The sequence below is a fragment of the Magnolia sinica genome, chromosome 3 (assembly GCF_029962835.1).
Source record: "Magnolia sinica isolate HGM2019 chromosome 3, MsV1, whole genome shotgun sequence".
Taxonomy (NCBI): Eukaryota; Viridiplantae; Streptophyta; class Magnoliopsida; order Magnoliales; family Magnoliaceae; genus Magnolia; species Magnolia sinica.
This window is the reverse complement of record NC_080575.1, coordinates 13,730,569-13,757,888: the sequence shown is the minus strand read 5'-3', so window position 1 is coordinate 13,757,888 and position 27,320 is coordinate 13,730,569. Positions and strand designations below refer to the sequence as shown.

Here is a 27,320-nt window from a genome sequence, read left to right as displayed (position 1 = left end):
TAATTGGGGGGCAATTTGCTTCTATTTTCACAAGAAACCTTCTAAAAAAAAAGGAATCTAAATCCCTCAACACCCCGAGAAATGGGTGGGGACGCCTGGATTCCAGCTAAAATATCGGGACCCTAATGAAGTTGCTCTGATACCATGTTAATTATGACAATTTGCTTGTATTTTCTTTGATGGAGGAGTAATCCTCTTATAAAAAAGATACATAACTAAAATAAATGAAAAAAACTTTTTAATCTAAGATTAGCTATACAGAATCGAATAATAAACTCCTAATATCTAAGTTACAGATTTATAATATGTTTTACGAATGCATGCTAATAGAGAATCGGACGGACAGGATGGACTGACTGACTAGATTTTTGCGGGTCGGGTTTAATCTGGGTCCACCATATTTTGGACCAAGTTAAAATCGGGTCTATTTGGGTCCAGGTCAGATTGACCATCTTGGACCATATTTTGCACACCTAACGCACATTCCAAAAGGGCACACTTGTGTGCAATCCATTACATCCATTGGGTGGTCCAGACAGAGTAAATGGCCTTATTTGTCCCCGAGCTAACCCCGATAAAATGCGGGTCCAAAGGCCCGACCCGTTCAAATCTGAGTTCGGGCCCTCAAATACAAGGTGAGAACCCAACAGCAACAAGACCAGAACCCGGTCAGTCCGGGTATGGGTACTATAGTACTCGTTGTGGACTGACCACAGCTCGGATCAGACTTATCACGGGTGATCTTAACCGTCTGATATTTGCTTGTTGAATCAGACTACTTTCCATTTCATTTTAACCGTCCATTCCATTGATCAGTGAGAAATTCGGGAAGTGATCAATCAACAATGGTCCGATGAGTTGGACGGTTAGGATTGAACTTCATAATTAGAGGAACCAAAGGACGGTTAGGACAAACAAATATCAGACTGCTTGTGATTTGTACGTGCATGGGGACCAAAGGAATCGAATCACGCACGTGAGTTATTTGATGCTTTGGCGGAGCTTAGTTGTTTATGTGCCTGCACTTGGTCACTGTACAGCTGTCATGCATGAATTTAGGTTAAACGGTCCAATTACTGGGACCAAATTTCAATAAGTCGTGATGTCAAAATCAGATTGAAATAACAAACCTAATCTCTGATTATAGAACATATCTGTTTATTGAATTTGAACGGTTGAATAATTTTCAATTTAACTGTTCAATGGATGTCCAATGATTAACTACTCAAGTCATCAGTTCTCCTTAAATTTTTATATAATGATCCATAAAATGGGGCCCATTAATTATTCGGATGGTTTGATCTCATTACTTGAGTGAATAGAGCACCATTTATAAGTGCATGCGTATGAACCATCACACTCCGCCAGAGTATCAAAGTCCCTTTCCGTCTGCCTGCCTATCCAACCCGGCAATCCTTATCAATGCGAGTAGCATATGGGCGTTAGGAAGGAGAAGGTACGGGTACTCTCTGACCCGAGGATATCCATGGTGTACGCGGTTTTATTAATGTACAAGCTGGACCGATGGTTAACCGATCCAGACCGTTGGTCTCTTTTCACACGCTTTTGAGGGATGAAATGGGTCCCTTCCAATGGCTAGAGAGAGTGTGTTTCAACATTGAGATCAACGGTTCGATCGTCCATGTGAGATGCCAGATGAAAATTAATTTCTATTTCTACAACTTTCTTGAAAATGGAAAATTTTTTATTTAGTCTACATAGAAAATCTTTACAATTTTTAGAAGATTTTTTACGGATCTCTATCTCTACAAAATTTCAATGTGGGGCCTACTGTTCTTCTCCTAAAAAGAGAATATATAATCTACATTCATAGATTGATTATTGGGATAGTTTTAGGGTGGGAGCTTTTTCTCTCTTTTTAGAATAGCCCACCCATCGTAGCGAGTCTTATTAAACAAACTGCCTGGATCATATACCTATATGACTTGCTTGTATAAACTATTGGAAGTTGAGAGGTATATGGAAGAAGAGAAAACATTGAAAAATACACTTAAAAGATAAGTTTAAGGCACGTCGTGCCGCTATTGTTAACGCAATATTTTTATATCGGTGGTTAAGTCTGTTTGCGTTGAGGTTATTATAAATCTACCTCCAAGATATAATAAGCTTTCTCCTAAATCACATAAATATACTTTGATACAGGAAATTGAAAATTGTATTCAAACATATTTTTTTCAATGCAACTCGTTATGTTCGTTTGATACGTTTGAAGGCTACCCCTAAAATACCCAAATCAATGAAGAGATTAAGATTTTAAAAAATAATAATAATAATAATAACAAAAGGAGAGATGTAAAAGAGAAATGCTCTCATTTAAGTGTAGGGAAGACACCAACACGGGGAAAGGAGATGTTTTCATCTGTACATGGGGCTAGGTGGAGCACGAAATCATACGGGGATAGTCAATGACTTATAAATGAGTTTTTATCGACCAATGAAGTACTACTTAAATCATTTTCATGAAATATGGTGTTGTTTTTTAATAATGTCTTTTCATCAATGGCAACTCTCTTGTAGATTTTAAGTTAAAAAAATATTTCATTTACTTAGAGTTGTGTCATCATTCATAATTAAAAAATTACCAAAAAACACCAAAAGCCAAATCTTGTAAAATTTTTTCTTTTTCCAAATTTTAGGTTTGAAAAAACTACATTTTTTTATTTTTTTTGAAAAAAACCCAACAAAACAAAAGACCCAACTAGACTTAACATTGAGAGAGAGAGGTTTCAATCTCTTGTATTCCTTTACATCTCCACATACAAGTATATTACCTACTATGTCTCCTCCTCATTCTCTATTGTCATGGAGAATCCTAGTTTTGTGATGATGAAGATTAATATCATTTGATTCCTACTACAACAACAATGCCTATGCATTTTTCTTCAACTACAACAACAAAAACGTGATGGTTTGTGTCCTAATCAAATTAAAGATTCAATCCCCACCGCTTGATCAACAGCTTGGGCTGAGTGGGACACCTGTTTGGCTCCCTCACTATGTAAATCTGATCCCCAGGATTGCTGTCATACAAGTCCTGGTTCCTGTGCCAGGTCCACAAGGCATAGGTCTCATTCACCACCTGCATGTTTCCATTGCACACCTATGTTAGCATTGAGAACCCGACAGACCCGATTGATTGACCCGATTTTTGTGTCCAATCTAATCCATCCATTGGGTGGTCCAGACTCTGTAAATGATCTTATTTGAACCTGACCCAACCCCAATCAAACCAGGGTCCAAAGACCCGATGGGTACCCAGAGATCAGACCGAGGGGTACTCTAGGACCCGAGAACCTGACCCGTTGACATCTCAATGCAACGGAATGTTGCACGTCGCATGTGTGTAGCGCTGATAATCAGGACCGTAGATTTGATGGGCCATCATGAGGATGGATGATAACCCACTAATTAAGGTGATCTCAGTGTGGTAGCCATCCTATCGGTGGCCCTCAAATGGACGGATGAAACAAAGTTCAGAAAATTAAACGGCAGACTTCAATTTTCAATCTATAAACCTTGCACTCGGTGTTCCACCAGATCAATGGTCCTGATCAGCAATGACATTTAGGGTCGCACTTTCTTGCTACTTCCATGAAGCTTGTCATCATAGGCCCAGCGATGTGCAGGTGGGGCCCACCTTTTTTGTGATCTAGACCGTTCATCTGGTGGACCCATTACGGATAGACCTATGGTAAGGATGAGATGGTTAGTAATACCTCTAGAATTCCATGGCCAAAGCTACTATCTCTAAATGCACTGAAATCGGGTTGTCGGTCCCAACAGAAATTACCAGCCGCAGGGCCCACTGTAAAATTATTTGGACAATGGCCCATGTAAGAATCCAGTATGATCGACGGGTCTGGACAGTTGCCCGGATCGTCGGCGTGTGAGATTGCTATCTTTTCTCGATTGCCTCCATCTCCAACCACAATATGAACTGGGCCGCATGGATCCAACGTATAGTTATAAACACGGTTGGATCTTTCATAAGCATGGACCTGATCATTCAAACACCAAATGAGGAAAAAAAGTTAGCCATCCATCATGTGGGACATCATCAGATGGGCTCCTCCATATAGATACCTTGCCTATAATCAGGTGTGTCCCACATCCTTGAAATATATGGGCCGATGGTCCACATCAAAAGGACTTATGTGAGCCCACCTCATCACGTGCAAATGAAGCATGAGTTTACGACATCCATCCTCTAATCAGGTGGGCCCTACCCAAAAATTAGATCTGTCTGATAATAGGTGGGCCACCAGATGTATGAAAAAATGGAACAAAGGTCCACATTCAAAATACATATGTAAGCTCGCTTGATGATGGTTCTGGGCCCACCTGATGTGCCGATGTAGCACAAGAACGTGATATCCATCCCTGATAATGTGAGCCATACAGGCATGCAAGAATGGGCCAACGGTCCACATTGAAACTACATGTAAGCCACCCGATGATGGATCAGGGCCCATCTGATGCGCGAGAAAAAAAAGACAGTTATTGAGTTGCATACTTGTGTATCTACACATAGAGCTGTACATGAATCGAGTTAGCTTGGTTAACTCGCTCAACTCAACTCGAAAAAGCTCAATTTGACTCGATTTGAAACTGAGTTCAAACCGAGTTGAGCTGATATTTAGAGCTCGAAAAAATTTCGAGCTGAGTTCAAGCTTGTCCAAGCTCTAATCGACTCAGATCGAGCCTCAACTCGAATTGACTCGGATCGAATAAGTTTAGTGACTCGGTTATTTTTATATTGACATTGCTCGCCAAGTGTTTGATGAAATGACTCAACGAAGTGTTGTTTCGGGTGTATACATTCTCCGCGGGATAGAGTGGTGGCGAAGAAGGTATGGATACAAAACAAATTACTACAAAAATAAAATTAAAAATAAACTTTACATGATAAAACAACCCTCGCATCTTGATTTTAATGTTTCCCGTCGCGTGTTTGATGAAATACTTATAAATTGTTGATGCTGTTTTGCATACTGTGAGAAATTGAAGGTACACTCTATGTGTTTGAGAAAATGTCGCAAAGGCTTGAACTCGACTCGAACTGCCTGAGTTGTTGATCGAATCTAGCCGAGCTGGCCAGTCAGGCTCGAGGACCGAGTTGAGCCGAATTCGAGATGGGGTTAGCTACTAAGTGCCAAGCTCAACTCGTGTACAACTCTATCTACACATGCCAATGTAGTGAGTATGCCACATCCATCCTTGATCGGGTGGTCCAATATTATTAGGTGGGCCACATAACCCAATAGTCCACATTCAACTCGCATATACAAGCGCACCTAATTCTGGATCAGGGCCCACCTGATATATGGATCAAGCCCACACGTGCCAATGTAGCACGTGTATGCCACATCCATCTCCTGATTAGGTGGGCCCTTTCCAAAACTTAATTAGATCCAATAGCGGCTGGGCCACAAAGTATGCAATGAATGCAGCAATGGTCCAGATCCAAACCACCTGATGATTGGCTGGGCCCCACCAGATCTACGGCGAGAAAGAGGACGGTTACCGTTGATCTGTCACATACGTACGTGTCCATTGAAGACGATATCGACGCCATAAGAGTAGAGTATTTCCTCCATTTCCAACCTCATGCACTCAGCTTCTTTGTAGTGGGCCTTGTAAGAGCTATACCAAGGTGGATGCCAAACAGCCACCAGCCATGGAGTTACTCTTCTATCTACATTGGCCAAGTCCCTCTCCAACCACTTGTATTGATCCCCTACATTGATAAAAATTAGATGGGTTTATCATGGTGGTCCATTGGATAGGATGGTTCTTCGATGGATTACAAATGGTCCCACTATCACCCTGATCAGATGATTACAACCATCCAAATAAAGGGCCTACAAAATAGATGGTAGGACTTAGGGGTGCATGCACACAGTACCTGTCGAACTGGTAAACTGGACCGGAACCGATCAGACCGCACGGTTTGGTCCGGTTTTGAAGCGCACCGGGTCTGGTTCTGATTCCGAAAATCAGAGAATCAGTTAGTTTGGTTCAGTTCTCGGTTTAGGGTTTTGTAGAACCGAATCGGACCGTGGAACTGAACTTTGGATCAGAACTTAGAACGGGACCCCTCAGTCAATAAATATTTAATATTTAATTTTTTTAACATTAAAAAAAAAGAGCAAAAAAGGCCTCATTTTTCTTTATTCTCCCCCTCTTCATGGCCTCTCTTTATCTTTCAAGAACCGTGCAATTAGACTGAATTAAAAAAAAAAAAAAAAATCATGCAATTGAGGTGGATTATAAAAATAAATAATGCAATTGAACTGAATTATAAAAAGCCCATAATCGTAAAACTAAACCGGTTTTTTACGGTCCGGTTCTGTTTGGTTCAAGGGTGCAAACGGTCCGGTTCCAGTTACAGTTCTAGTTTTCCTGAAACCATTGGAAATGGTTCAGTTCCGGTTTCACCCTAGAATCGGACCAAACTGAACTGTGCGCACCTCTAAAAGAAAAAAGCAAAAAAAAAGAAGAAAAAAAGACTCATTTGAGTTGACTCGGCTAGGAGTCACCATGTTAAGCTCATAATTAAAAAAGAAAAAGAAAAAGGAAAAAAAAGACTCGTTTGAGTTGACTCAACTAGATTTCACCAATACGTTAAAAACCTCAGTTCGGGCCAGTAGAGGCTAAACTGTCATCTCCGAGATGAGTCGACTCAGCCCAGGTGAAGTATAACCATCTGAGTCGACTCAGCTTCTTTGAGTTTTGAACTACAACAGGTACATTTAGATAGAGAGCTATTACCTGATCGGTAATAATCAGTGTAAGCACCAAGCATCAGAAAATGAATTCCCCCTGCATTGAAAGAATAGTAAAATGTAGAAAAAGATCCGCTTTCTTCGACGGGGAATGCAAATCTAGAACTGTAAGAGACAAAGCTCTGGTCCTCGGCCTGCTGTTCTCTCTCATGGTTTCCTTCAATAACCATCATCGGGACTTCCGAAACCAAAGGCTCCATAAACCTGAAAACACACATCCAAACACCATTACAAAGTAATATTGAGTATTTAGCAGGGCACTATTTGTTGGGACTTGTAGAAGTATACAGAGAAAAATCAAACAAGATAATTAAAATCACACAAACAAATCCAAGAAGGCAATCTAAATTTACGTGGAAAAACTCATTCGAAAAAAACTATGGCACAAATCGATAATACACTATAAAAATAAAGTTACAAGAGATGAAAACCTCACCGATCAAAGCCACGGGAAGAAAAGCCCAAGCATTTTTCCCTTCAAAATCCCTCTCAAACCTTTAAGTATATTTATAGAACCCTAATCCTTACCTTAATCCCGATTACACCTGGTATATATAATAACGCAACCAAAATAAAAAACAAATTACACAACTTTGCAATTCTACATGCGCCTTCAATGGTACCTTCGATGGCATCGTCAGCCATCAAAAGCCAGTCGATGACATCCAAGAACTCTTGATGTCATCAAGTAGCAACCTCCAACCTGTCCGGCGATCAACAGGGATTTTTTTAATTTTTTTGATAGAATAAGCATTTGTCGATGGCAACGACATCTGCTCGATAGAATCGAGTAGTATATCGATGGCATCGACAGACTTTGTTATAGACAGATTTAAGACTTTAGACAACACCATTTACACCATGGTCTGAAAGAACTATCCACTGCAAAATGAGTCATCACACCAATATGGGACCCAGTCGAACTGAGTTGTACTGGTTTTGTTCCCTAGGCACATCACAACCCAAACGCTCTTAAAACCATGAATTTCATAGAATCTTTGTTATGTGATCGAAAGCATGGATGTAAATTTCATTTCTCATCTTCAAATTCAATTCCGGATACATGGTGTTGGCATATTAAAGTTCTTCTCTATGACTAATTCCTACAGACGTGATTTTTATACTTGGGCTCACATTTACTAATTCTGTTCTGGTGCGTTTGGATGGATTGTAGAATTGGATTGCAATTATTAGTCTAATAGAGTGGAAATTAATGTGAGTATAGCCTCCAAATCTCAATTGCATTATTTTCATGTCAGACTTGAAAGAACGGTAACCGCAATTTAATTTTGCTTTTGCATCTAAACACATCATTAGGACCTGTTTAGGTGCCACTTGAAATGAGTTCATCTCATTTTAGCTCATTGTAGTTATGCATTAGAGGTCATATTTCTTCTCCGTGAGGATTAAAAATAAACAAATCTCAATGACTAGAAATCATGATAGTTTATTCAAAATACGGGACCATTAGGCTGGCTTGACTTAATTAACCATGGGTAGCATGCTGATACTAACCATGGGTAGCATGCTGATACTTATATAAGCAAATCCCAATTGACTGTCAGGACTCGTGGAAGCACACAAAACAAAATTAAGCAAAGTAATTACAATCCTACAAACAAACCCAACAAGAAGGTAATTTGATTTTTACGTGGAAAAAAACCCTTACGAAAAAAAACCACGGCACAAAGCGACAAGTAATGCACTATAAAAGCAATATTACAAGAGATATATGATCTTACCGGTTCGAACAACTCTCAAATCTCATTTGAATCCATAGCTATGCCCTTGAACCATTTAGAATAACTTAGAAAGCCCTTGAACCAACCGGAATAAGAAATAAATCACGCACTTACACAATTCTGCGCGTGCCTTTGATGGGTCCTTCGATGACATTAACAACTATCAAGGACCAATCGATGACAACGAAGATCCTTCGATGCTATCGAGTAGTAACCTCCAAAACTGTCCATCAATTAATTGTGATTTTTTCCAAATTTTCTTAATGGGATTGAGCATCCGTTGCTGACATCAACATATGCTCGATGATATCGAGTGGTCTGGCGATGATATCAATAGACTTTGTTACAAACATATTTAAGACATTAGACAACACTGATATGTGCATCTATGGCATTACCGGGTCAAGCATACACACATGCATTTAAGTGAACCGATATTCAAGATATCAGATACAATGACATCGACGGCGAGCTATACCATCCATCCATTAGCAGCATCTCAATAGCCCAATTGCATGTGCAAGCTCACCCAAATGCATGTGTCCATGCATTAACAAACAATGCATATACATTAGAATTCTGTTTTCTACCAACCCAAACATCAAAATGAAAAACAAAGAAATTCCATCAAACAATGAAAATCTTCTACTTCACCTTCCCCAGTAATCCCAACGAGGTTGATGGGTTTCGTGTATGGGAGTATTCGGAAACGAACATGAATAGCAATTAGCCCCAGTTCCATTAGTGAGATATAAGTTTGCGTATGTTACGTCGCCGACTAACAGAATCAGGTCCGGATTGTTACTTCTCAAATGATCGATCGTTGAAGTAGTATTGTATGTAAGGCCAAGATCTCCTACCACAGCAATTCGACTTGGGTAGTTTAGTGGGCTCGAAGCTGGCATTGTCTTGAAAGAATGGATCTTGCTCATGGCTGGTATAGAAGGATCACCACACCGATAGTAGTATCGTGTGTTTGGTTTCAGACCTAGAGAGAGAAAACTGAAAGTGTTGAATATTAGAAAATCTTAGATAATGGGAAGATTAGTAATGAACTGAAAATATGAGAAATGAAGCTCTTATTTATAGCTAATTCATCTTTTTTTTATTCCATTTTTTAAATTGTTTTGGAAATGGTACCATCAGAGCTCCATGGTGCCGCTATTTACTGAGATCCAGCGATTGGACCCAATCATGTGTCATCGGCATGGTTCAGACCATTCATCTGGTGGAGCCCACCATGAAGTGGACATGATCCAGTGGATGAATGGGAGTGTATGATTGGCTTCCTCTAAATAGATGGGTTACAAAGAAGGAATGGTTCATATTATGTGGGGTTTTGTAGCCATATTGTTAGGATTGGCTGATTGTAATTATGTTTAATTTATGGCCAACCCATATTATATTTTAAAAAGGATTTTAAAATAAATTTAAAGTTTTTTTTTTTCCATGTTTTTATTTTGAAAGTCATTTTGATTTTAGTGTAGCTAATTTCTTGTCTTACATAGGAAAGAAACAAAGAAATATATATATATATAAGTCGTTAAGGAGGAATAACGACTCTCTTTATATATGAGATGTGGTTTGTATAAGGTTTAAGTCGATAAGGAGGAATAACCATTTGGGTTGGAACATCTCTTTACAATGCACGCCGAGCCCAACTGGGGCTGTGTGCGTGCTTGTCTGTCTGGGTGTGGGTCTATGTGTGGACGTGTCTGATTGGGCGGTTGCAGGGGTTGGGTTCTCAAACCCATTTGAAACGGTACTTTAAGTACCTAATGTACACTAAACCTAAACAATTTAGTGTATTGTTTTGCCAACTAAGTTCACTGTCAAGTGAACTCACTTCAATTAAGTTCTACAATCTGATTTGAATCCGTGTACAACGAGTGTACCATTGAGACTGGATTATATTCGTTGTAGCCTGGAGGTCAACTGTCCAAGATTCCTGTTATACTTATGATGTGGTCCAAGAAAAACATATTTAGTTAGCCATGCCTTGACTCAAACAAATAAGTCATATTTTCTTATTTTATTTTCTTTTTATAAATATTACCTAATGTTTTCAACACATTATTTACAACAACCCACACAGGAGCCACCATATAGAAAGTCCATTGTATTAAAGTCTGGTTTGGTGGGCCTGATTTCAGGGGCTCTGACAGATGAGCCATGACACCAGTCTGATAGTATCATTCCTCGGAAGGCTTCAAAACTAATTATTACTGACTTTTATCAAATCTGAAGATAAAATTTTGATACTCTGGCTGAGTGTGATGATTCATACACATGCACACAGTTACCATAAACGTGCCATACATATTCCTAACCACCTAAATGGTGGATGGTCCCAATAAAGACATACCAAAACCAAAAAACCACATCAAACATGAAATCCCCACCGCCAAATTTTTGGAAGTCGATGGACGGTTAAAATGGAAAGTAGTTAATGATCTAAATTCAACAAACAAATGTCCATGAATCTGAGATCACGATCATATCATCAAAATCTTCCTATTTGGGTGGTTTCAGATTTAGATATATGCATGCCACGTGTAAGATGACCAGGTGCATGCGTGCTACTCTCATACTCCGCCAGCATATCAAATAACAAGGAATTATAGGGTCCTGATGTATCTGAACAAGAACTTTTGCACCAATGTGTACAAATGGGAACCATGGTTCCAGTCTTCTAGACCCATTAATCTGATGGGCCCTATTTGGGGTGGGGATCCCTCAAAAACCACCCAGATTACATGTCCAACCATATGAGTGGCCTAATATATTCTTAAGATAAAAACACAGAAAGAGTTTAGGGTTTAAAAAAGGCCAAAATTGGACGGTTGGGATATTTCCAGTCAGGAAGACTTTTGGGTCATCCTCATTTTCTTGGTTCTATCCGATCAATGGTCTGGATCAATAAATCATGGCCCCACTCTTAGGGACTAGCTTCATCGGACAATTGAAAGAATACAACAACAATTAGCATTCAATGGAAAAGAAGTCCAGATACTAAGTGTTCTTCCCATCCTCTTTGGGAACCATCAGATAAGTGGTTTGGATCACCAAACCATGGGCCCCACTTGTACAAATCCTCTAACCATTAAAAAAACAATTTCAATTTTCATAGAAATCAGTCTCATTCCATACAAACAGTTATTTATATAAAATCAGGCATTGATTCTGCATTTCTTATAATGAGAAGAGAACATATATAAAACCCATAGTAGGAGTGCACCTGTGAGATGAACATGATGAATGATTCCAGAAGTGTAATTCTGGAGGCCTTTGTATGGATAGAGCTGATTGTAAATGAGTGAATAACCGGTCGCTTTATACATCAACGGATATCTCAACCTCCCATAGCGGACCACACTAGATACAGTTTTAGGATCCAACGGCTTTATATGGTCGCCAATTTGGAACTCTCCTGCAATCATCCACCGACCCAAATCTTCAAATATCAAACCAGAAAGATTTAATTGTGTAACAGTCATAAGCAAATGAGATTTCCGTTGGGATGGATGAGGTTACTGTAACAATGCCAACCCTGTTCCATTTATAATAACACATCTTTTCTCAATTCATCCATTTTCAAAACGAGGAGAATGGTTTCCAAGATGGCAGAGTGCTAATTCAGTTAAAACATGAGTTTATATCAAAACCCAAATAGGGGATGCAATTTCAGACGGATGTGATTGTGCTTGGAAAAGATTGAGATAGAAAAAGAATCTGCCAGAATGCTTTTGATATATAAAAGAACTACATTGATTCAATGTTTTTTTCCTTTAACATTTGAATTGCTTATTGACATCACCATTGGTGCAAGGAGGGACGTGATGAGCTTGTTGACCATCTTTCTTAGGGAATAACCACTCAAAAATCCACGAAGCTCTTTGGCCTCCTCACAAAGCTTTCCCAAATTAACGAGAGATAAAAGTAGGAATAATTCCTGATAAATTTAAAATAATTTGATTATTGGTTTTAAAAAAATGAAGTTACAACTCTTTAAATAATGAGTTCAAACCTAGGACAAAGTTTTAGACTTACTCCAACTCAAACAACATAAAAACATGACTTACTATAAATAGTAAATTTACTATTTATAAACAAGATTTCATGGTTTTTGGCCAAAAATAGTAAGTGTGCAATTTGGCCCAACTATGTTATTCTCCTAACTTTTCTAAGCCATTTTCATGTTAAGTACAACTTCTACAACTCAAATGATCAAAAGTTATACTTGACTTAAAACTTACTATTTATACTAAAAACTAAAATAAATGGGACTTTGGAACATGCATATAATGAAATCTCGCAAATTCGGCATGGACAACTTGACATAGAGGGTTGGTTGACTTTGTTGGGGATTGTTCTGCAGAATCACACAGAGATGGATCTAGGATAGCAATCCAAGAGCTCCAGACAAACACAAGAGAACGTAAAGATTCAACGTAGAAAAATTCTTTTGATAAAAAATCATGGCACAAAGCGACAGATATTCACTATAAAAGCAAAAATTATAAAGACAGAAGACTTATCCGATTCAAACAACCTTGAATCACACCCTTTCTCCACCCCTTTGAAATCCTAGAACCCCTTTTAGAAACCCTTGGAATACTTTTAAGAAGCCTTAAAATATCTTAAAATGGCCCTAGGGATTCCTATTTATAGTTGAGAAATCACAACTTTTGCACCGACTTGGAATAATCCGAAAACCGCCTTAAATTTACGCAGTCCGCGCACAATCTGCGTAACCTCCGACTAATCGAACCTATCCTTCAACTGGTCAAATTTCTCAAAAGTTCAAAAATACATTGTTGGTGGACTTTTACCCGAACTTTTTCGAGCTAGTTAAATTTCCTCAGATTTAAAACATCTATTAACAACAGACTTAAGTAGCTTCTCCTTCTCCCATCTCAAATTCATATATAATATGTCGAAAAACTCATCTCAATCTGTGAAATACGATTGATTTAAAATTTTGATGACCTAGATCATTTCTACCTCCGATCGGGCTTTCCTTGATCCATCCCCCAACCATTAACAGATACAATCTTTGAAATTCCTCAAATCCAAATTCAAAAGAAGGGAGTTTTCCTAAAACTGACTCAACTTCCGATAGATTAAAGAAACAATGTGGGTATACTGCATTTTTCTCATTTCACATTCTCAATCTACATTATGCCATTTCAATTTATGAAGGGGAAAAAAAAAATCCATTTTTTTTCAAATACAATATCTAGCGAGCTTAAGTAATAAAAATTCGTCCTTTTGATTGGATTTTTCTGTTCTTGGTAGATTAATTGAGGAAAATCAAACGAGTACTTCAGCTACGAACGGGTACTACTCCGATTAGATGCTTTTGTTTCTATAACCAGGGTCTTAAAAAGCACCATAACAGTTGTTATAATGGGAATGGTAATCCTACATCATTCTATGTAGTGCTGGTAATATTTTCTCAATAACAGCCATTATATAACAGAACAATGTCTGTTATTAACAGAAGATGCTTTTTTTTTTTTTTGAAATATAACAGTGCTACCTTGTGAAATATAACAGTGCTACCTCATGGAATATAATGCCATTTTAAGGGAAAAAAAACAAAAAACATAGCTGTTATTTTCACGTGGACCCAAGTGTAACTGCTTTTGAACCATTGATTTCAACATCTAATTCACCTTCAGCAAACACAATCTGTATCATTCAAAAGAAAGGAGAGATATCTGAAAGAAAAGTGTCATAAAATCTGATCGATTCCCACAAATAGAATGGAACCCTCTGATGTGGGCCCCACTAATGTCAACATGACAGAAGCGTGCAAGATCTGAGCTGTTCATCAAACAGGTCTAGTGGTGAGTGCGCCCTAGACCAAAAGTCTAGCTGCTCCACTTATCATGTGGAGAACACATCCATCCCTGATAAACTATCCATTTATGCATATCCATACCCCCAACTGGCAGGTAGATCAGCCTCACTTCTTCGCTAGTGCATTTCATCGCAGACCCCTTCTGATGAACGGCTCTAGGCCCAAATTTCACATGTGTGTCATTTTGGCAGATGTTGAGCACTGCCGTTTAGTGCTTGAAAATCCATGGTTGAGGCAAATAGAAGATAGAAAAAAATTAAAAATAAATAGAAATGATAATAACTACTTGGAAATGTGAATTCCAGATTTGAAAACAATGAATTTCCATTAAGTAATCACTCATCAGATGGTTAGGACTGTTTATTCGTCCATGCACCAAACCACATCGACTGTGGGACCCACAATTTGGATGGTTTGTATTTGAAGTACATGTCGAGAGCCAATCATCACTTTCGAAATCCCAATTCACCCATTCAAACGGATACAATCCAAGTATTCTTTTCATGGGAAGGACTAAACCCAAACAAATTCCATTTCTATCGGTTTGAATTCCTGAAATTTCTTTTCAAATACCTTCGCTCGAACATCAATTCAACCGACGAAAGTAGGAAAAAAGAAAGAAAGCAAGAAAACCTGTAATCCAAGAGATCCAGACCGTATCATACGTTGCCGAAAGAGAGACCAAGATCTGCTCTGGTTCGAAGAGATTAGTGGGCCTAGCGACCCGCGGATCAGACGGTGGTAGATCAACAGCATGGCCACGGAATCTTTCATCAAATGGGACCGTGACTGGATCGAAAGGGCCATCGAGCGTCGTTGGGATGTGGCCCACCACAAAGAAATTAGCAGTAATTGATAGAGAGATCAAGGCAAATGAGAGAAAGATCAGTACCATTGTTTGGATTCCGACTCGACTATACACCGGAAAGTGTGTGTATATATATATGTAAGAGAAAGAGTAGCCGAATATATACCGTTGTGGTGTGTTTTTGCGTTTTTCGTGACCGTTAAGTGTTATGAAATCCGCCAGATTTTCGGATCTTACCGTTATTATCTGTTTTTATGAAACGGGAAAGGGCAGGTGACTCGCGGTACTACCTAAAATTGTAGCTTGCAGGATGTGCACCAGTAACATACGTAAGCGGATTGCGTCCTGTGGCTCTGTGGGGCCCACATTGATGTATTTATTTTATCCACTCCGTTCATACATGTTTTCATATCATTGTATTATGTGAGACAAAAAATGAGATAGATTCCAAGTTCAAGTGAACCACACAATGGATATTTAACGTCCACCATTAAAACTTCTTGGGAGCGGCAGGAGTTTTGGATCAAGATGATATTTGTGTTTTAACTTCATCCAGGTCTATAAAACCTTATCAATAGGTTGGATGTAAAGAAAAAAAAATCATGGTGGCTGCTAGGAAGGTTTCAACGGTATGTGTCATTCTCATCGATGTTTTGTGGTGTGGTCCATTGAGATTTGGATTTTTCTTATTTTTGGTCTTGTATTATAAAATGATCTGAAAAAATGTATAGACGGAATCGATACACTCATACATCACGGTGGACCCCAAAGAGTCCCTGTTTGGACGGATTATCATCCAGGCGCGAGCAGGACGCAATCGGCTTCCGAATTATACTATCCATGCGATCCAGACTGTTGATATTGTGGGCCCCACTAAAGACAGGGGATGCTACGAAATCAACCTGACGAAAGAATCCTAATAACGTTTCAATATGGACCACAAATTGAAATGATCCAACACTGAACGGTTAGATCATCCCATAATATCATTTTTTTTTACTCGGTACATGCGGCCATATGCGCAGTGGATAGAAGTCCAGTTCACGTGGGCCATACATACTAGGGAGTTATCAAGTCCATTTTGAACTGTGGGTCGTCTGTGGTACTACACACCTGATGGATGGTCCTGATCCTTTCTCTAGATATTCTCCACATTATAGAAGTCTTGCTGGAGCATCGGACATATCCATGCACCTTCCCCCTATTTTTACGTTCCACTCATCATGTGGGCCACCCCTATATGTAATGAATAAGCAACTTAACAAAACTTTCCAACGGTCCATATGCAAAGTACACGTGTGGCCCACCTAATGAGTAGACCTCTCTGATTTTCGATCATGGTTATCTTCATGCTGATAGACACCTCATGCACTGCTCATATTTTCTGTAAACTAACTAGGGTGGCACGTGTGCTGCGTATAACGTTGCGTGTGGAAAAGGGTGCGTGTGGGTGCTTGCAAGCCACTTAGAAAATGTAAGGCACGTAGCGTATCACTGAGGAAAACGAGTCTGTTACTTGCATCTACGATGGAAAGCCTGAAACTAGAGAAATTTACGACTGTGGACCCCGCCTTTTATCCAGTGGTTTTTTGGAAGCAATACAAACTTAGGATACGCAGTTGGACCTCCTGGTACGGAGTCGGAATTTCAAGACGAAAATACCCCCACCTTCCTTTCGAAGACGAGCGCTGACGCTCCTCCAACCGAGAGTTGTACGAACGGCTCAAAAGACATCAAAGTTACATGGCCCCACAGCCATGTATTTATTATATCCACAACGTTCATCCATATTTCGAGATCATTTCGGAGCATTATCCCAAAAAAAAAAAAAAAAAATCATATCCAAAGATCAACTGTACCACACCACAGAGAGCAGCGGAAAAATTGATTTTTCACCGTTTGAAATTTTCTAGGGCCCACCGTGACATTTATTTTCCATGCAATATATTCACAAGGCCACAAAGGTCTTTATGAAGAGGAAAAACAAATTTCGTAATGATCCAAAATTCTGTAACCCCTAAAAGGGTTTCAATGGTAGACGTTCAATTCCCCACTGCTTTTTACGGTGTGGTCCACTTGATAGTCGATCCATCTTATTTTTCGTCTCAAGCTTTAATATGAGCTCGCCAAATATATGGACGGTTTGGATATAACACAGACCTCATGATGGGATCTACAAAAGTAACATTGCAAAAAAAAAAAATATATCACAGAAGGCGGCGGCACTACCACCGGTTTGGCGGCAGGTTCGGCGGCAGTGCCGCCGAACCGTCGGTACTGCCGCGGCAGTCCAACTTCTTTTTTTTTTTTTTTTTTTTTTTTACATAGAGAACTTTTTCTCCCTTACATTTTTCTCTAATACATAATTAAGTAAATACGTACATATAAGTATATAAAAATATTTTCATGTCTTTCCATTCATTTGTTTGTTTATTTATTTAACAAGCATATCTCCTAAACTAGAATGATTTACTAAACGTACCACATATGATTTTGGGGTAGGAGAAGCTAATTAAGCCAACCAACCTAGTTATTTTCCAAGATTCCATCGGGTCGATGGTCGGAAATCCATTTCATTCAGTTCATGGTAAATTTCAATCACTTCGCAGTCAAACTGGAAATTTAGCGGGGCAAACATGAAATTAAGCGAAGCAAACATGAAATTGAGTGGGGGAAACTAGAAATTTAGTGGGTAAAACATGAAATTGAGCAGGGCAAACATGAAATTAGGGCTGAAAGTCGGGCCGGTTGGTGCTCAACCTTAACCCAACCCAAGGTTCCTATACCTAAACCTTGACCTAACCCAACCCAATCTTGGGTTGGGAATTCTCAACCCAAGCCCAACCTAAGAGGGCTCGACGGGTTGATTAGGTTGGTCGAGTGTATACATGTCTATTTGGGAGAGAGAAATCCGACATATTTTGTTAGCTTAAGTCCTTGCAAATATCGTGGACAAATGAGACCCGACATCACTAGTGTACCTTCTACACATACAATCTACACTCAATTATAACTTATAAGTAACTAATATATTGATTGGGTTCGAGTTGGGTCAGGCAACCTGAGACCTCAACTCAAACCCAACCTAAGTTTTATCGGGTTGGTGTTTGTATAGCCCAAGCTTAAGATCGGACCTAATATATCCTGCCCGAGCCTAACCCAATGTCGGGTCGGTCACAGGTCGGTCGGGTTAAACTCGCCCAACTTTCAGTCGTACATGAAATTGAGGGGGGCAAACTAGAAATTCAGAGGGGCAAATATGAAATTGAGCGGAGGAAACTATAAAATCAGTGGAGCAAACTAGAAAATCAGCAAGACAAATTAAAAAATCAGCGGGGCAAACTAAAAAATCAGCAGAGCAAACTAGAAAATCAGCGGGGCAAACTAGAAAATCAGCAAAGCAAACATTAAAATCAGCGGGGCAAACTAGAAAATCAACGGGGCAAACTAGAAAATCAGTGGGCCAAACTAGAAAATCAGCGGGGCAAACTATGAAATCAGCGGGGCAAACTAAAAAATCAGTGGGGCAAACTACAAATCAGTGAGGCAAACTAGGAAATCAACGGGGCAATTATGAAATTGAGCAAGGCAAACATGAAATTCAACGAGGCGAACTTAACAGATATTTTCATTGCTTAAGCCGATAAATCTAAACTTATTCAATGTTCAAATGGACCACACCAAATGAAATTTTTAATTGAACTTCTATTGTTAATCATTTCTTAGGGGCTATAGAAGTTTTGGATCAAGCTTATAATTGTTTTTTTATTAATCCATGTCTGTATGATCTTATGAATAGGTTTGATAACAAACAAACATCACTGTTGGGCCCATTATGGTTTCAACGGTGGAAATCATTATGCCCATTGTTTCCCATGGTGTGATCCACTTGATCTTCTAGTGGATGCTGCCTATGTGTTGTTGTGGTGGGCCTTCCCTTGGAGGTGTTGTCGCTAAGGTTGGTTTAGGGTCTTGGATGTGAGATCATAGCAGCAGACTATGGTCTATGGTCAGAAGTTGGGAGGACTAGATGGGAAGGTGTGGCAGCTGGTTAGTTTGTATAAGTGGAATATTGTATGTAGGGAGAGTAGTCACTTCGGCCCGTGGGATTTTAAGAAGGTCGAAGAGTGGATGAGTCGGATTTGCCTCCGTGTTATTGGTGAGTGAGGTGGTGTCTTCCTGGTAATGTTTATGCCCATTGAGGGGCAGCTTGACACGTTTTAAGATCCATGGGATTGCTGATACATGACCTTTTAAACATAGACCTATGTTTGCCTCGCTCAACTTCATGTTTGCCTCGCTCAATTTCATGTTTGCCCCACTGAATTTCCAATTTAACTGCAAACTGATTGAAATTGACCATGAACTGAATGAAATGGATTTTCGACCATCAACCCGATGGAATCTTGGAAAATAATGAGGTTGGTTGGCTAAATTAGCTTCTCCTACCCCAAAATCATTTGTGGTACTTTAAATATATCATTCTAGTTTAGGAGATATGCTTGTAAAATAAATAGACAAAGAAATGAATTAAAAGATAGAAAAATATTTCTGGGAGAAGTTTTTCTCCCTTACATTTTTCTCTAATACATAATTATATAAATATGTATATATAAGTATATAAAAATATTTTTTTATCTTTTAATTCTTTTCTTTGTCCATGTATTCAACAAGCATATCTCCTAAATTAGAATGGTTTGTTTTTTTTTTTTTTTTTTACACTCGCACACACCCCCACACACTCACACTAGTGGAATTTCACCACCTATGGATACTCGAACGCTTGATCGGGTGTTGAAACTCCTAAGAGTCTACCACCCAAACAAGAGTAAGGATCCAAACTAGAATGATTTGCTTAACATACCATATATGATTTTCATGCAAACATGAAAATGAGCAGGGCAAACATGAAATTCAACAGGGCAAACATGAAAATGAGAGGGCAAGCATGAAAATTAGCGGGGCAAACATGAAAATGAGCTTGCCAAACATGAAAATGAGTGAGGCAAGCATGAAAAAGAGCGGGGCAAACATGAAAAAGAGCGGGGTAAACTAGAAAATCATCGGGGGAAATAAGAAAAGTAGCGGGGCAAACTGAAATATGAGCGGGGTAAACTAGAAAATTAGCGGGAGAAACATGAAAAGTAGCGGGGCAAACTAGAAAATCAGTGGGGGAAACATGAAAAGCAGCGGGGTAAACTAGAAAATCAGCGGGGAAAACATGAAAAGCAGCGGGGCAAACTAGAAAAACAGCGGGGCAAACTAGAAAATCAGTGGGGAAAACATGAAAAACAGCGGGGCAAACTAGAAAATTAGCGGGGGAAACATAAAAAGCAGTAGGGCAAACTAGAAAATCAGCGGGGCAAACATGAAATTGAGCGGAGCAAACTTAACAGATAATTTCATGGCTTGAACTGATAAATCTAAATGTATCCAATGTTCAAATGGACCACACCAAATAAAATTTTGAATTGAACTTCTACTGTTGATCATTTCTTAGGGGCTACAGAAGTTTTGGATCAAGCTTATAATTATTTTTTCTATTAATCCATGTCTGTATGATCTTATGAATAGGTTTGATAACAAACAAACATCACTGTTGGGCCCACTATGGTTTCAACGATGGAAATCATTATGCCCACTGGTTCCCGTGGTGTGATCCACTTGATCTTTTGATATGCTTTAATTTGGGGCTAAACCTAAAATTAGATGGAAAAACGGATGAACGGTGCGGATATACTACATACATTCAATGTGGGCCCAACTGAGTTTACTTAGTACAATTGGAGCGTACTGACTAACTCGGTACGCAATCCGATTACGCTTGCTACGCTCCACATGGGAGCGTACTGACTAACTCAGTACCAACCTAGTTATTTTCCAAGATCCATAAGTAGTTAAGCACTATTACACTACCATAAAGAGAAATATGAGCGGGGCAGACTGAAATATGGGCGGGGCAAGCAATGTGGGGCAAACATGAAAATATAAGTATATAAAAATATTTTTCTATCTTTTAATTCATTTCTTTGTCTATTTATTTAACAAGCATATCTCTTAAATTAGAATGTTTTTTTCTTCTTTTTTTTTACACACGCACACACACCCCCATGCACTCACACTAGTGGAATTTCACCACGTATGGATACTCGAACGCTTGACCGGGTGTTGAAACTCCTAAGAGTCTACCACCCGACCAAGAGTAAGAATCCTAAACTAGAATGATTTACTTGCAGGGAAAATTTTGGTTCATAGTGCGACCCATTAGATGATTGGCCTGGATCACCAAACCATGCGTCACAGTTGAATAAACTTAAGACCCAAGAGTACTATTCATATTATCTTGTCACAGTAATATGAACGCTTACTCCGCTGTTTTTCTAGTTTGCCCTGCTGATTTTCTAATTTGCCTTGCTCATTTTCATGTTTGCCTCGCTCATTTTCCTGTTTGGTAGACTATTAGGAGTTTCAACACCCAGTTAAGCTTTCGAGTATCCATAGGTGGTGAAATTCCACTAGTGTGAGTGTGTGGGGGTGTGTGTGCGTGTGTAAGAAAAAAAAATCATTCTAGTTTAGGAGATATGCTTGTTAAATACATACACAAAAAAATGAATTAAAAGATAGAATTTTTTATATATATACTTATATATACATATTTACATAATTATGTATTAGAGAAAAATGTAGGGGAGAAAAATCTACAAACTACCGCAGCACTACTGCCGGTTCGGCGACAGTGTCGTGGCAGTCTGGCAAATTTTATTTTTATTTTTTAGTGGGAAAACTTTTTCTCCCTTACATTTTTCTCTAATACATAATTATGAGCGGGGCAAACTGAAATATGAGCGGGGAAAACTGAAATATGAGCGGGGTAAATAAGAAAAACAGCGGGACAAACTGAAATATGAGCGGGGCAAACTAGAAAATCAGCGGGGGAAACATGAAAATGAGCGAGGCAAACTAGAAAATTAGCGGGGGAAACATGAAAATGAGCGGGGCAATCATGAAAATGAGCAGGGCAGGCATGAAAATGAGCGGGGCAAACTAGAAAATCAGCGAGACAAACTGAAATATGAACGGGGCAAACTGAATTATAAGCAGGGCAAACTAGAAAATCAACGGTGCAAACTTGAAAATGAGAGCAAATTCACCCCAGAGAGAGAGAGAGAGAGAAGAGGGTTTCATCAGCTGAAAATCGAAGATAGCGAAGAAAAATCCCTCAATTTTGAGAGAAAATGAAAACAAATCAAAGCTCATGTAAAGAAAATACCTGAAAAACGCCAACAGAGAGAGAGAAGAGGGTTTAGGGCTTCGGGGCTTTGAGGCGCAGCGAGAGGGAGAACAAGAGTTAAGGGTTTGGAGCGAGAGAACGGTTTGGGATTTGAGGTCGAGCACGGATTATGAGAGACCTTTGGATGAAGTTGGGATGTTAGGTGGGGTCCACTGTGATGTTTGTGAGGAATCAACATCGTCCATCCATGATTTGGATTGGTCTGTTCAGTCTCATTCCAGAAAGAGTAGTATAAAAAATTTCAATAGGATAATCTTAATGTTCTAATTAGTGGCATTAAACTATGTAATGGTCAACGTTCAACTAAAGAAGTGTCTAATGTTTGAGGGTAGCAACTTTAAAATCTATTTGCAGCTTGGATTGATGTTCTACAATGGGATTTCCATGCTAGCATTCTAGTTTGCCCCGCTGCTTTTCATGTTTCCCCTGTCGATTTTCTAGTTTACCCAACTCATATTTCAGTTTACCCCACTGTTTTTCTAGTTTGCCCCGCTGCTTTTCATGTTTCCCCTGCTGATTTCTAGTTTGCCCCGCTGCTTTTCATATTTTTCCCGCTGTTTTTCTAGTTTGCCCCGCTGTTTTTTTAGTTTGCCCCGCTACTTTTCATGTTTCCCCCATCGATTTTCTAGTTTGCCCTGCTACTTTTCATGTTTCCCCTGCTGATTTTCATGTTTCCTCTGCTGTTTTTCTAGTTTGCCCCGCTGCTTTTCATGTTTCCCCCGCTGATTTTCTAGTTTACCCCGCTCTTTTTCATGTTTACCCCGCTCTTTTTCATGCTTGCCTTGCTCATTTTCATGTTTGGCCCGCTCATTTTCATGTTTGCCCCGCTAAATTTCATGCTTGCCCTCTCATTTTCATATTTGCCCCGTTGAATTTCATGTTTGCCTCGCTCATTTTCATGTTTGCATGAAAATCATATATGGTACGTTAAGCTAATCATTCTAGTTTGGATTTGGGTGGTAGACTCTTAGGCGTTTCAACACCCAGTCAAGTGTTAGAGTATCCATAAGTGGTGAAATTCTACCAGTGTGAGTGCATGGGGGTGTGTGTGCATATTAAAAAAAAAGAGAGAAAAAAAAATTTTAATTGGAGAGATATGCTTGTTTAATAAATAGACAAAGAAATAAATTAAAAGATAGAAAAATATTTTTATATACTTATATATACATATTTACATAATTATGTATTAGAGAAAAATGTAGGAGAGAAAAAGTTCTCTCGGTCAAAAAAAAAAAAAAAAACGGCACAAACGGCCCGGCGGCACCGTTTTTTTTTTTTTTTTTGCTATGTTGTTTTCGTGGGTCCCATCATGATGTCTGTGTTATATCCAAACCGTCCATCTATTTGGTGAGCTCATATTATAGCTTGAGGAAAAAAAAAAAAAAAAAGATGGATCTAACCATCAAGTGGACCACACTGTAAAAGGCAGTAGGGAATTGAAAGTCTACCATTGAAACCCTTTCAGGGGTTAATGAAGTTTTGGATCATTATGAAATTTGTTTTTCATCTTCATCTAGGTCTTTGTGACCCTATGAATGAACTTAGACGGGGAGGATTTCTCACAAACATCACAGTGGGCCCCAACATAGACGGGGGAGGATTTCTGATGGTTGACGCTCATTCAACACTGTTTCCTGTAATGTGGTACACTTAAGATTTGGATATACCTCATTTTTTGTCTCATACCATAAAATGATCCGGAAAAATATATGGACTGCATGGATGAAAAGCATAAATTATGGTGGGGCCCACAGACCGCGACGATCTGCCATTGGCGGTTGGCAGCGGAGTAGCCGATCCGTTTCTGTGAAAAGGAGGGGTATTTTCGTCCTGGAATTTGTCGTCCGTACGAGGAGGTCTAAGTGAGTATGTTAAGTTTGTATTGTTTCAAGAATATCCAATTGATAAAAGGTGGGGTCCACAGTCGTAGATTTCTCCTGAAACTACGCCTTAAAGCAATATAAACAGTTGAGCTTTCTAGAATGTATACTCACTTTGCTAATACCAGACGCAGATACACGTGTTTGGACATCTGATCCGTGTATTTAGTGGACCCCATCTCATAGATGACATGTGAAAAAAAATTTCAGTTTGTGAAGAGATTTGTTGGCCACCTATGCATGAAAACAATGGGCAGTTTAACAAAACGTAGCCAACCGTTGGTATTTAATAATGCTCTTGCGACTACCTTAATGGGTGGGCCCACTGAATTTACAAAAATTCATCTAGAGGGGGTGCCAGCTGATTAACGGCTTTGATTTCGAATTGAAATACTCGGTTGGCATATATGGCTGTGAGGTGTGTGTAGAGAGGTGCATGTGGACTTAGGGAAAACGCCATCTGGAGGAAACGGATTGGCTACTCCCCTCCCACCAGCCAATGGCTGGTGGTCGTGCTGTTTGGGCCCCACCATGATGTATTTGTTTCGTCCATGCCGTTCAGCTATTTTTTCAGATCATTTTATGGTATGATAAAAAATTTTAAAAAAAATAATTTTAAAAGTGAGGTATATCCCAATCTCAAGTGGACCACATTACAGGAAAGGGTGTTGAATGAGCGTTGACCATTAAAAACCTTCTGGGGCCATAAAAGTTTTGGATCAAGCTGATATTTCTTTTCTCATTCATATGATTCTTTATGAAATGATAAATATATTGGATGTCAAATATACAGTACAGTGGGTCTTAGGAGGATTTTAATGGTGGATATCCAATCATTATTGTTTTCCTGCAGTGTGGTCCACTTGAGATTTATATTCCTCTCATTTTCTATATCAAACACTAAAATGATCTGTAAAAATGTATGAACGGAGTGGATGAAACACATTCATCATGGTGGGGCCCACAAAGCTCCGACAACCAGCCACCAGGCTGGTGGCAGGGGAGTAGCCAATCCGTTTCCCAGGCTGGACGTTGCTTCGAGTTTCGTTTTGGAAGCCCTAGCAAGAAAAATGATGCCTCAGTACACATGTATACACCTCAATGTTCGGTAACTTACTGTCCACCACACCCACATATGCCAATGTTTCAAGTATGTGTGACATCAGATCCATCCAAAAGGTGGGCCCCTGCATCAAAATTAACTAGTTCAAAAATAAGGCTGATTCACTAGCCAGATCTTTTAGAAAATAATGATGGGTGAAACCCATATATCATGGTGGCCCCACAGAGCACATAAGGCTAGGACAGTGGAGAGCGGATTAGGTGTTATCTCCACATGTTCAGAGCTCATAACAAGCTGGGGCTGTGAGGGGCCACCATTATGTATGTGTTTATCCACACCGTTCATACTTTATATATATATATATATATATATATATAGAGAGAGAGAGAGAGAGAGAGAGAGAGAGAGAGAGAGAGAGAGAGAGAGAGAGAGAGTCATGCTCCCCTACGCACCTACGCACGTGCGCACCTTTGCACACGTGCCATGGGTGTCTAATCTGAATGGTCCATGTGATGCGGAATCCCATAAAACCCCATCTGACAAATTTTCACCCCGATATAATATTCTGGTGGGCCATAGTAAAGAGAAATGCAAAGCAAGGGAGGAAACTGTTTTCATTTTTCATAGCCCATCAAAGTTTTAGATCAAAGTAAAACTTAGGTCTGTGGGGTTTCAGGAGGTGCTACTTCACATGAACGGTTCAGATTTTGGATCCACATCACGTATGATGGGTTCTCAAAAAAGTTCGTACATAGTACGTACGAACTGGTTCACAGGTGAGCGTTTCCGATATATATATATATATATATATCATTTTAGCATATAGAACAAAATATAGGAAGATCCGAGGCTCAAGTGGGCCACACCATAGGAAGGAGCAGTGATAATGATGTCTACTATTGAAACCTTCTTAGGGCCCACCATGATGTTTATTTGGCATCCAATCTGTCTATTAGGTCACATAGAATTGGATGAATGCAAAACACAAATATAAGCTTCATCTAAAACTTCTGCAGCTCTCAAATAAGTTTTGAATGATATGCATTTAATTCCCACTGTATGGTCCACTTGAGCATTAGATATATCTCATTGTTGGCTTGGTATATTAAATTGATACGGGAAAATGGATGATAGGAAAAATAGTTAGATGGCCTGGATAAAACCATCAATCACAGAGGGCCCTCATAATCGGAAGTGGATTGGCTGGTGTACCATACACCAGCTATATAACTGGTGTAGGTACGTGTCGTGCGAAGACGACGAACGGTTCAAAGGAGATCAAAGTTACATGGGCCCACAATGATGTATTTATTATATCCACATCGTTCATCCATTTTTCAAGATCATTTCAAAGTGCTATCAAAAAAATGAATCATATCCAAAGATCAATGGACCACACTACAAATAGCAACCGACATAATGATTTTCACCATTAAAATTTTCGTAGGGTTCACTATAATGTTTATTTTCCATCCAATCTGATCGTAATGTCACAAGGACCTGGATGAAGAGGAAAAACAAATTTCATATTTATCCAAATGTAACGCCCTGGAAATTGGGGGTCGCGCATACACTCGACTCCCGAGTTCCCGGGTGTCACTTATAATCGATTTTTCTTAATATGCATTTAATCGGGTTTAAATGCTCGGCTTGGAGTTCTTGGAACATGAAGCACAAATGCACCTGTCGACTGAAATGAAAGAGAACTAGAATATGTATGTATATATATATATATATATATATATACACACATATACATGACCAAAAAAATAAAGGGTCGCACATGTTGTCACCCAACAAGATCAGAAAAGAATAATATGCCCAAAAAAATAGAGCTGAGCCTTCTGCGCAGCGATCCAGGGTG

The 27,320-nt window shown here is 39.2% G+C and overlaps 1 protein-coding gene across 1 annotated transcript; it reads right to left on the bottom strand.

Moving 5' to 3' along the window:
* Positions 1-2,741: 2,741 nt before the first annotated feature.
* On the bottom strand, positions 2,742-16,377 carry LOC131238810 (purple acid phosphatase 15-like). The gene is made up of 8 exons (XM_058236406.1): positions 16,336-16,377; positions 15,048-15,468; positions 11,787-11,978; positions 9,203-9,536; positions 6,793-7,010; positions 5,568-5,758; positions 3,738-4,019; positions 2,742-3,100 (listed from the first exon to the last, which is right to left on the bottom strand). Exons 1-8 carry the CDS (start codon positions 16,375-16,377, stop codon positions 2,948-2,950), a joined length of 1,833 nt encoding a protein of 610 aa, XP_058092389.1. The 3' UTR covers positions 2,742-2,947.
* Between the last annotated feature and the right edge of the window lie 10,943 nt (positions 16,378-27,320).